This window comes from Hyalella azteca, unplaced genomic scaffold (assembly GCF_000764305.2).
Source record: "Hyalella azteca isolate HAZT.00-mixed unplaced genomic scaffold, Hazt_2.0.2 contig16409, whole genome shotgun sequence".
Classification (NCBI taxonomy): domain Eukaryota; kingdom Metazoa; phylum Arthropoda; class Malacostraca; order Amphipoda; family Hyalellidae; genus Hyalella; species Hyalella azteca.
Window position 1 is genome coordinate 11,787 of NW_025946233.1, and position 11,399 is coordinate 23,185.

An 11,399-nucleotide genomic window follows, 5' to 3' on the forward strand; every position below is an offset into this window, starting at 1 on the left:
TGGAGTCATTCGTGTGTTTGTACACAAATGCCAACAGTTTGTTAAACAAGCGATCGGAATTGGAGGCGCTCATAGAACTGCGCAGACCGAGCATGGTAGGAATAACCGAGGTTAAACCAAAAACTCCAGGTTCGAAGTTCAAGAGTGTGAGATTTTGATTCAGGGATACGAAGTCTTCCACAACTTGGAAGGGGAGGGGAGGGGGGTTTGCTTGTACGTCAGGAGCGAGCTGCGTCCGATTCGTAGAGATTTGCCAAGCGCCTTCGAGGAGTTCGTGTTGGTTGATTGCCAGCTGCCGGATGATGAAGTTCTTTGCGTAGGTGTTGTTTACCGGAGTCCCAGAAGCTCAGAAGCAAACAATCAAAACTTGAACCATGCGGAAGTTGAAAATTTTATGAAATTACATGTTTGCGAAGTGCAAACCGCGATTTTTTAATCAAACAAAAATTTATGACATTCGAGCCGCGAGATTTCATACCTACTGAAATTATATGATATTAGAGCCGCGAGATTTCATACCTACTGAAATTATATGATATTAGAGCCGCGATATTTCAGACAAAAATAGGACTTTTCCAGACTAGAGCCCTCGCCTGTTAGCAGAAGTCGCCGACGCAATCGCCCGGCCTGTTGCCATCATCTTCAGAAAATCCCTGGAGTCAACAGTCAAGCACTATTCCAGACGCCTGGAGAAAAGCAAGGGTCACTCCAGTCTCCAGTTTTCAAGAAAGGGAGTCGCCTGCAGGCTGCAGGCCAGCAATTATAGGCCAGTTAGCCTGACATGTGTTCTCTGTAAATGTATGGAAGCCCTTGTGAAAGAGCGAATCATGGCACATCTACACCGTAACAACCTCGTCAGCTGTCAGGCTGTCAGCAGAAAGCAGCATGGGTTCATTGGAGGGCGTTAGTGCGTCACACAGCTGCTCGAGACGCTGGACATATGGACAGAGGTCTTGGACGATGGGGGCTCTATAGATGCCATCTACATGGACTACATGAAGTCATGAAGGCATTTGACAGTGTTCCACATCGATGCTTGGTGGCAAAGATTGAAGCACACGGTATAAAATAAAGAGGAGAGTGCTGGGATGGGTTGAGGATTTCCTGAAAAACCAGAAGCAATGTGTCGTTGTCAACGGAGTAGAGTCAAGTACAGTTGATGTGGTGAGCGGTATACCTCAGGGGAGTGTCCTTGGTCTCATATGCTTTGTTCTGCATATCAACAACCTGCCCCGTCATGTCCTGAGCCATGTGGAGCTCTTTGCTGATGATACCAAGGTCTTTGCTCGCAGTGACGACGCAGTTGCCAGAGAGACCCTTCAGGGTGACCTGGACCGGCTGTACAAGTGGTCGACAGACTGGCAGCTGCGCTTCCACCCCGAAAAATGCTGTGTCCTCCATCTGGGAAATCGAAGCAACAGCACCCAATATAATATGATGGGTAGAGAAGCTCTGGGCAATGAGTATGTAAGGCCGCTGAAGGAGAGCGAATCGGAGAGAGACTTGGGAGTGCTAGTGGATGGAAACCTAAAATTCTACCTTCATGTGGCTCAAATAGCTGGGAAGGCTAACAGAATTTTGGGTGTTATCAGGCGCACTTTTGATTTTCTTACTCCGGAAACATTCGTTCAGCTCTTCAAGTCTCTTGTTTGGCCAGTTCTGGAATACGGATATCAGTATGGCAGCCGCGACACAAGACCCTCTGCGCTGACCTGGAAAATGTCCAGAGAAGGGCGACCAAACTGATCGCAAGTCTCAAAGACAAGCCTTACCAGGAGCGTTTGGTAGCTTTGGGCCTGCCTAGCTTGGAGCACCGCAGACTGAGAGGGGATATGATTGATGTCTTCAAGTATGTCCATGGAGCCTATGATGCCGACCGGCCGAAGCTGCATCCTCACCGCGGAAGGGATACACAAGGTAATAGCCTGAAGCTCGCCAAAGAACGCAGTATAAGAAATGTGAGATCAAGCTTCTTCTCCCAGAGAGTGCTGTCAGTATGGAACGGCCTTCCGGACAGCGTCGTAACTGCCCCCTCTGTGAGCGCTTTCAAGAGCAGGCTTGACAGTTGCTGGGCGGACCGACCGGGCCTTTTCGATCCTGAGTGCTACCATTAGCCTTTCAGTTTGCAGTCACCTGGGGTGCACCATCTGCGCGTGTAACCTAATGGGGCAGCTATGCTGAGGGCGAACAAGGCGGGTGAACAGGCTTGAGTGCCTACTACACCGACAATTCAATTCCATCCAATTGTCACTGGTCAGCATCACTGACCTGATAGCGTTCCCACTGAGTCGGGGAGCGAGTAGAGCCCTGTTCTTGGTGCTCGCTTCTTATTGATAATGTTCGGGTAGAAGGTAGGCATATTTTTATTAAGAATTAATTAACTTTATTTGTTACTGCACAACACAATTATAGGGGCATTCATTTCAGAATTTTGAACCAGTTACTTAGAGTGGTAATGCTGTCACTTGAATTGGCGTACGGCTCCACACAGACTTATTAGGTCGGTCAGCCCTTTACATTCGCACTCGGTGTCCGGTCAACAATGCCCTGCGTGGTCTGCCTTATTGGATTGTTTTATATTCTTGAGCAGGTCCAAGCGATGATTAGTAAAATCACTTTCAAGTACTTACGTCAATAGCTATCAATCCCTGTAGCCTTGTAGGAGGGGATTTCTAAAGCAAATACCATCACCCACATTTTTGATTTATAGGATTCAAACGTTCAAGTAAAACTTACCAAACTTTTTAAAAAATTATAGAAACTTCAAATAACATCTAGTAAAAAGCTAACGTGAAATTTTAAAGTGCTTGTATGAGGGAATGCTTAACTGCGCTCACAGTTCAACAGTATATTGGCTATGTTTATGTATAATAAGTAATACCCATGTTTTACTTCTGAAATTTTGCTTTTTGATATGATGCATAAACATATCTGTTCAATGTGATACACGGTTTTGTCGATCAATTGCTATAGACTGGTTGCCTTATGGTTCAACCATTGTAATGAAGGAGTCCTACATATTTATCTTTCCAATTGGTTGAAAATATTCTCTTAAATATTTAAGGACAAACATTTATTGGCAATTTTAGATTATATTAAAAAGTAAATCTATTGCACCTTAATTGGGAATATAAGAATTTCCAAAATTCCCTTCACGGGCTTAGGCAGTTGAGTGTCGTAATAGGCCTAGGTACTCAGGCTACTCGTGAATAACTTAAAGGTCCTACTGCACAAGGCCAATAGCAGCTTCTGCTTAGACTGACCGCACTATAAGCCAATAATTATCATGCTACTCGCCATGTCAGGAGGAGCACAGTTTTTTCTGGGACAGTGGTATCAGCCTAGACAGCCAGCAACTAACGTTACTAACCTACTGCCGTTTTGGGTTGGTGTGACTGTGACTGTGAGATGGAGGCAAGGAATCGAAACTTTCGATTCCAAAGTAGGGCAAATCTCGAACTAATGAGATAATTGAGATAGTGTGTATGAATAAGTAGGCCTAGGCTACTAGGTACAATAGCATGCCTTATCATATTTTTGTAAGACAGGGCATATAACCTACCTACAGGCTACTGCGTAGTGCGTATAGTCTAGACATGTGGAATTATAAGAGAAAAATATTTCCTGTCAGAAAAATAATAACGGTAATGAATCTAAATGATGCTATTTGAATCTATCAGCAGCGGCTCAAAAATTTTCCCATCTACATCTAGCAGTTTCCCTAAAATAGGCCTACATAGGTACAATTTTTTCCATATAGAAAATTTTTCATAAAATAATTAGCTATATGCATATAATGCACAACACATGGCAATAGCCAATAAGCAACATAAATGAAATAAAAACAAATTTTAAATAATATCTATTCTAACAAGTGGGATCTGAGGATCTTCAATGTCAAGTTGATACATACATCCCTAATTATTGTGCTTTCCTGTACTATCTGTCCAAACTGTCCTCCTCAACTTGACTCTCTCCTCCTCAACTTGACTCTCTCCTCCTCAGGCTCCTCTCAATTACTAACTTTAAATATGCATACTTTTATGTATAGCTTGCCACAGTTGCCAGTTGCCTAAACCCTAAACTAAGTCCAGCACTGTCTTCGGTCACCACAACACTGACAACAGTATGATCTAGAGGCCATGATTGAACTAGTATTATAGTATATATACCTAGTATTGAAGTTCAAGTTCAACCTTGTAAGACATGGTTATATACATATATACAACTTACAAGTACAACCATGTTGGCAGAGACATACCCAAGTCTTTGAGACTAGCCTATAAGTATATATGAGTTATGGATTATGATGATTATTTTCACTCATGTAATGAAATAAGACTTCTGAAGTTTATTGAAGAAAGGTTAAAAGTCATATTTTATTTCTCAATCAGCTCATCAAAAATCAGTCAAATAATAAAAACCTTCAATTTTTTGGCAGGATGTGATTGATCTGAATTTTGCCATTAGGTAATTTGTTCATTTTGAATTTTGATAGATCAATTCCGGTTTGAGCTGTGACAGATTCATGACAGATTTTGGGAAGTGACTTTGCCTTTAACTCAAGAATCTGACTATTTTGAACTTTTTTCCTTTCTTCGTAACAAAGAATTCTTTGACATAAAAACAATAGGACTCTTAGCTAACTGAGCATGTTTTGCCACCGCCATAGTGTAGCCTAGGTGCGGAGGGAGAGTTTTTAGATGGAGGCCAGAGCTCTCCTTCTTTGCCTGCCGCTGTGGATCTGCCTTTGCCATTGAGAATAGAGTCAATAGACTGCGTAATCAGGCGCACAATCTAACTCTCATAAGACACAGATATGTTGCCTAATTACTTTCATTCTTACAGATTGGCTTGCTAGACAAGGGAGCCGTTTTGAGCCGTGAGGTGTATGGCACCTATGGCCAGTGGGACGACTCCACTTCCTCAAGGAGCAGACAAAACAACAACTTTGCCGCTGAGTAGTGATGAGCTTGCCATCAAGTGGCATCATTAGTTGCATCATTGCATGTACAGTGGTTACTTACTGACTCTGCTGCTGAGCATGCAGTAATAGTGGCAAACCAGAGATTCTTTTAGGATTGAATTATTTTAATTTCCTCAGAATTTAAATCAAAATTTTATGTATGGTAATAGAATAGAAGTGTTAGCACTGAAGAAATAGGCCCACCATGCTGTGGCATGCACCATCCCATGGCCTGTTGCCAATTCTTGTACCTTTTGTGACTTGATTCACAAAGGATCCATCCTTTTGAACCCAATTTTTCCATAACTGACAATTGATTGAGATAGCTGCTGGACTTGATATAGCTGGCCTGGCCTGTAAGGTGGCAAAGGTGCTAAGTGCTATCAGTAACTGCTGGCAGGGTGCGTACCAGTCATGGAAAACCCAGAAAGTCATGGAATTTTATTTTTAATTTTCCAGGCCTGGAAAGTCATTGGATTTCATTTCAGGTCATGGAAAGTCATGGAACAAAAGGCATTTTGATTTCCCTCCAGGAACCGCAATAAAAAACAGCTTGTTGACAAGAACGCAAGTGCACTGCAAGTTCTCACTTTCAAGAAATGAGCGCAGACTTCATGCAGGCTGTAATCCAAAAATCTAATGGACATGAGCCCTATCAGGTATGGTCTTGGTAGGAACCTGAGATGGTTGCTTGGCTGGTGCCAAAGGTCTTCATCAAGAAGGACTGTAAGGAAGATGACAAGACACAGTTTAAGAACTGTCTCACTTTGCTTGTGATGCCAAGAGATTCCCTAACACAGATGTGGATGGTGTGCGATGAGATGTGCAACTTTGCAGATGAATCACAACATAGCTGTGAACTGAATGCACAGTTTCAAGCATTTCCAACTTCTGATCAACTGGACACTTTTTGGCATGCCATTTTGTCAAAGAGCACCTACAAGAAGCTCTGGAATGTACCTACAGATGCTCTGGAATGTAGCAAGAAGCACCTACAGATGCTCATGCTCCTGTCTTGTGGTCAAGCTAGGTTGAAAGAGGGTTTTTGTTCTACAAGGAAATCATGACACACAACATGAAAGAGCGTATGGTGGTTGCCTTGGGTGCTGTGGTTGATCATGTTGTACATGGTGGTGGCCTGGACAAGATGATCATCACCAAGAAGATGCTGCTTGCAGCTGGCAGTGCCAAAACAGCCTACAATACTTATTTGGCAGAAGAGAAAGAGCAGAACCCAAAAGCCCAGAAAACCCAGAAGAAGGTTTTGTTGGATGAGCTAGATGAACTGAAGAAGAAAAGGCATCAAAGCTCTTGAAAAGGGCATCAAAGCTCTTGAGTAAGCAGCAGATGAATATGCAGAACCAAAGGAGAAAAAGGGGGATTTGAAAATTATTGCAAAGTTCAATGCCATGAGGCAATCTTTGATAACAAAGCTAGACACTCTTGAACTGAACATTAAAGAAAAAGTTGATAAAATAGCTGCCAGTTGAATGTTTGAGTGGTGGTGTTGAAGAGTGTTCTGAAATGTATCGACATCATCATGTACAATCTTGTGTGCACTACTCAATATTTGTTGTGATTCAACACTATTTAATTCATAATAATACCAGTGTGGGCTTGATTTTCAGATAGGTGTAATTTTTGTTCCTCTGTGCTGGGCATTTCAAGACAGAAAATATGCTCCTGCATTAGGCTGCATACTGCATACTTTATCTCATCTGTTCCTGAAGGCAATCATACTCGGAGCATCAACGATGCTATCAGGAAGGCTGTTCCACATGTTGGTGAGCCTGCACAGTTGCTACAACAGAGTGATGATGAAGTCAGGTTGATGTCAATTTTGGAGCCTCCCAAAGACTTGAATTTACGCAACAGCCACTCATATGGGACACTGTCAAATGCCTTTGCAAAGTCGAATTACACTGCATCTACTGGCTCCCTTTTGTCCAGCAGACTATTCCATTCATTCAGAGCAGACAAGAGGTTACTGTTCATCCTTTTCCAAAATTGGCAGCTTTTACAACACCTTTGACCTGTTATGCAGATAAATTGAGATCATTAACTTTAGTGTGCCAAACTGGATTGCAAGGTAAATACCTATATGTGCCTTTTAAGGCATAACAATTATTTCTTCCTTGAGTTGATTAGATATTTTTACAGTTTTCACATCCTCAATCAAAATACATGTATATATTATACAGCAATCAGTCATGATCTGGGAAATCCATTGCTTTCTGAAAAAAATTAAAATTTTACATCTCTATTATCCTCATGTACATGTACTAATTTTTTTCTACTTTTTAGCTTTTAAATCAAGAGTGCATATAGATTTAAAAATATTTGCAGTAAATTTGTATTATTTGCTTCCTCTATTCAATGTTTGCACTCCATGTAATATTGTGTTAATTTTCTGATTGTGTTAAAAATGAAGTCTCCCTCAAATGCCTATGCCATCACTCATGAGTGGGTGGAATTTGTTGTGCAGCAATATGAAGCCAAGAAAACGCATCCAAATGTCTCAATTAAACTCTCTTCCTTCAGTGTTGTTCAGGGTAAGATTCATTCGTGTTCTAGAGGTGGAACCCAGTATAGTTTCATTATGCATTTATTTATCAGTCATTTGTTATATAGATAATAATAGTTTTAAATGGGGTATTCATGAGCTTTTTGCCAATAGTTAGTCAGCTTACCAACTGACTTTTGCATTTATTTTAATATTTATCATCCTATAAAAAATTAAATATATATATACCGGTATATGGACACTAAGTCCAAAAATATACTGATCTAACGATGACCTAACTTGTTCAATCCATTTGTGATAACTTTTATTGCTGAAAAGTAAATTACATTTAGTCATTTTCTTAATCTAATGATGAATCAGTGATTCACTACCTATTTTTATTTCCATTTAGGCACTTAGGTATGTCACCAAAAAGCATATGAATGTAACTAAGATTTCTATTTACAGCGACCAAACCAGGAGAGAGCTTCAATGCAGAACTGGTGCTTCTGGATGCCAGTGCTGAGCTACACCATCAAAGCAATGACAGTGAAAGCTCACCATCACTGAAGAAAGACTACAGTTTTATTGCCAAATTTTTGAGCCTTGAACCTTTCAATCGTGAGTTGATAAAGGCTGCTCAGGAACACAAGAGAGAACTGTTGTTGTATTCTAAAGTAGTTAGTGATCTTAATTCTCACTGGCTAGCCAATGCTGTGAACCAAGATGAAGATCAAAGATTATGTGTGCCTGAGTATATTTATGGAATTTGCAATGCTTCAGAGTATGTTCTTGTGATGGAGAACTGCAAAGCCAACAGATTTGAATTGAAGGATAAAACTCAAGGCCTTGACCTGGAACACACAATGCTGGCTGTTCAGCACATTGCAAGGCTGCATGCGCTCTCACGTTCATATAGTTTGAGCTCTGATTTGTGCAAAAAATATCCCGTGTTGATAATCAACCCTGTTATCAGTAAATTTCTAAAGCCTGTTGCCATGATAACTCTAAAGAATGTTCTAAAATATGTTAAAACTTTGCCAGATCAGAAGGAAATAATGGTCAAGTTAGAGAAAAATCAGCATGCAATTTGCAAAAAATTTCAGATGATCTATGATGATCAAAGTAAACATGAAATGCTGTGTCTTTCACATGGAGATTACTGGATAAACAACCTTCTGTTCTGCTATAGTACCAATGATCAAGATGGCCAACGGAATGTTGAAGGCATCAAGCTGATAGATTGGCAGATGGCTCAGTGGAACAATCCAGTATTTGATCTTCATTATTTACTAAATTCATCAACAACTCTGGCCTTGCGTGAAAACCACCTTGATACTATTTTACGCCATTACCACACAACTTTTATGAGCATCTCGGAAAACTTGAAGACTCCTGTCTCTGATTGGAACTTTGAGCAGTTCATGGCTGAATTTGAACGCACATCCTTAGTGGGACTCCTTTTGGGGATGTGCTTAGTTCAAGGCACTCTAAGCAAAGCTGGGGAAAAAGTCAGCTCTCAAGCTAGCAATCCTTCTGGACGACCTGGAAGCTCTCTGAGCAGCAAACTTAAAAGTGTTGCTGCTAAAGTCTTAACTCCTATTGTAATTAGCCCATCATTACAGTTTCTCACTGAAGCAGCAATGAAGAAAATGCTGGCTCCCATAGCCCAGGAACTAATTGAGGGCAAAAATAAGATTTTGAATGACAGATTCATGGAACTCTTGCTGGAGGCAGATAAAAAGAGCTTGTTTGATGTGTAGAGCATGCAGAGCAATGGTACCCAACCTGTGAAATGCAAATAATTCATGATCATCAAAAATTTTTTGTTAGTCATTTTTACAAAAAATTTTATTCTTCTCACGTGATTTTCTGGCCACAATTTGCATCTAGTCTCAGGTTCAGTCCCCTATATGGATTCTCATATTCTGTCCCTTTGTTAAATAAACCTAATTATTACTACGTAGTGCATCAAGTAGCATTTAATGAAACTGAGACCAACTATATAAAGTATTAGTGACATCTGATGATTTATATAGGTGTACACTTGTAGGCAATTTGACATAACTGTGCGGGACAACCAAGTGGAACGTGATTACAAAAGAAGTTTGGGAACATTGATGGCTTTATGGTCGACTGATTTTCCCTATTTCACTATGCTCTCCAGCTTTGAATTTTTATAGCGTATTTAAAGTATTTAAAGGTAATCCTTGGTGCAGGGAAGTTGTTCGATGAGTTTGTTGTTGATTTCTGCAATTTTTAAGTTTTAACTTTGTATAGTGAAGACAAGCACCGAAGCTTATGTTTGAAATAATGTATTTTTTTCTTACAAATTTCACAAATGAATTTTCTGTGCTCGAAGAAAAGTGATGATGATAGACTTGCACCTATTTTATTATTACTGAATCGATTTTTGTTGGAGGATTAAAGCATTAATTCTAGAAAGTTACCTATATTTACACTTCCTTATTTAAGTTTTAAATTTATAATTTAACTTTACCCACTGGTTGAAAGTGTCTATTTAAATAAGTGTCGTCGTATAAATGTACTATTGTCGGAAGTGTCCTAAGCCCATTCGTTTTTCTTCTTAATAATAGTAAAACTGCTGGATTATTTACTTGATTTGTCCGCCTCTTTTTCCACATTGTTACTTCCTGTGATCTGTACGCCAAGAAAATTCTCTTGTTACTTCGTGTTGACTGCATACGACACGCTCGTTACTTCATGTAGTTTGTATTCCATGACACTTATCGTTTTTGATTCCTCCAAAAAACGAGTACTCTATGTGCATTTCATGTTGTTTTATGTGGGTTTATTAACTTTATTTTATGTGTTTTTTTATGGCAGTGAAAAACTCACATTCAATTATTTTTTTTAAGCCTGCAGATTATTGTTCATCTACTTTTTTCCTCTTGCATGTCAGGAGAGAGATGAAAGTTCTTCGTGTTCTCTTATTGTACTCTTCGTAGTACGAGTCGCAAGCTCCTGCAGGCGTGCCAATTTAGTCTTTGTGTGGCTATTTATGTCCGGTAATTTGGTTAGTTGTATTGATATCTGACCGTCTCCTGTTGCCATGGCAGTAGGTGTTTCTTACGGTGTGTGCCGTGTAAAACCGTAGTTTGAAATAGCCACAGGTTGCCTCATTTTTGTCATTGATCAATCGAAGTGACAATAAGGGATTCAGAAAATCTACCGTAAAACCTATTTAAACAAGAAAAGTTTGGATTGGATAGAGGTTCTGTTGTGTGCCTCAGAACTACGGTACTCGAATTGGTTTATGAAGTTCAAAAACTGCGGTAATGACATCAACTTTTGCTGGAAATGCATTACAGAAATAATATTTTGGCCCTTTGTCAGGTGCCACGTCACGAATGAATCAACGCGAAATTTGATAAACCTGTCTTGGCTTTACTTAGAATGTCGTTATAAGGTTCGGGCTGCAGCCGATACCTGATCTGAATTATGTGCGTGGATTTGCTGATCAGTTTTCAAGGCTCTCTTGCGTGCATCTCTTATAATCTTTCAAATGCCTCTCCTACGGTATACAGTCCCTAGGTGCATATGATGATTTAGATTCAAGAGAATGTTTTCCAACTAATGCCTTCCACCTCTTTGGCTATGAATTACATTTGGCTTGAGCCACAATGTGACGGCATAGCGAAAGCGCTGTTAGACTCAGTGTCGCCCGTACCTGTTGAGCCTACATGGGCGCAGGTGAAATAACTAAAGCTATTTATATTGTCCGTCTCCAGGCGCGAGTTTCTGCATACAAAATGTTTTAGAATGTAACTAAGGCATGCAAGTATTTATTAAATAAGTTTCTAAATGCACTCTTGAATAATCATCTTCAGCTTATTTAAAAAAATGATGATGATATTTATATACATTTATACTCGGTATAATTAACCTCAACTAATTATTTCACGCTAA

The 11,399-nt window shown here is 40.0% G+C and overlaps 2 protein-coding genes across 2 annotated transcripts; both read left to right on the forward strand.

The window, feature by feature from the left end:
- The first annotated feature begins 1,437 nt into the window (after positions 1-1,437).
- LOC108668584 lies at positions 1,438-2,114 on the forward strand. Its single transcript, XM_018155824.1, has 2 exons — positions 1,438-1,463; positions 1,658-2,114. The coding sequence occupies exons 1-2, from the start codon at positions 1,438-1,440 to the stop codon at positions 2,112-2,114; spliced, it is 483 nt and encodes a 160-aa protein (XP_018011313.1).
- Positions 2,115-7,275: 5,161 nt separating this feature from the next.
- LOC108668594 lies at positions 7,276-9,775 on the forward strand. The gene is made up of 2 exons (XM_018155834.2): positions 7,276-7,518; positions 7,938-9,775. The coding sequence occupies exons 1-2, from the start codon at positions 7,392-7,394 to the stop codon at positions 9,230-9,232; spliced, it is 1,422 nt and encodes a 473-aa protein (XP_018011323.1). The 5' UTR covers positions 7,276-7,391; the 3' UTR covers positions 9,233-9,775.
- The last annotated feature ends 1,624 nt before the right edge of the window (positions 9,776-11,399 follow it).

Coding starts and splice junctions, on each gene's coding strand:
- LOC108668594 (XM_018155834.2), top strand. CDS start 7,392: ATGAAGTCTCCCTCAAATGCCTATGCCATCACTCATGAGTGGGTGGAA. Junction 7,519..7,937: donor TTCCTTCAGTGTTGTTCAGG/GTAAGATTCATT, acceptor TTCTATTTACAG/CGACCAAACCAGGAGAGAGC.
- LOC108668584 (XM_018155824.1), top strand. CDS start 1,438: ATGGGTAGAGAAGCTCTGGGCAATGA. Junction 1,464..1,657: donor AGAGAAGCTCTGGGCAATGA/GTATGTAAGGCC, acceptor TTGTTTGGCCAG/TTCTGGAATACGGATATCAG.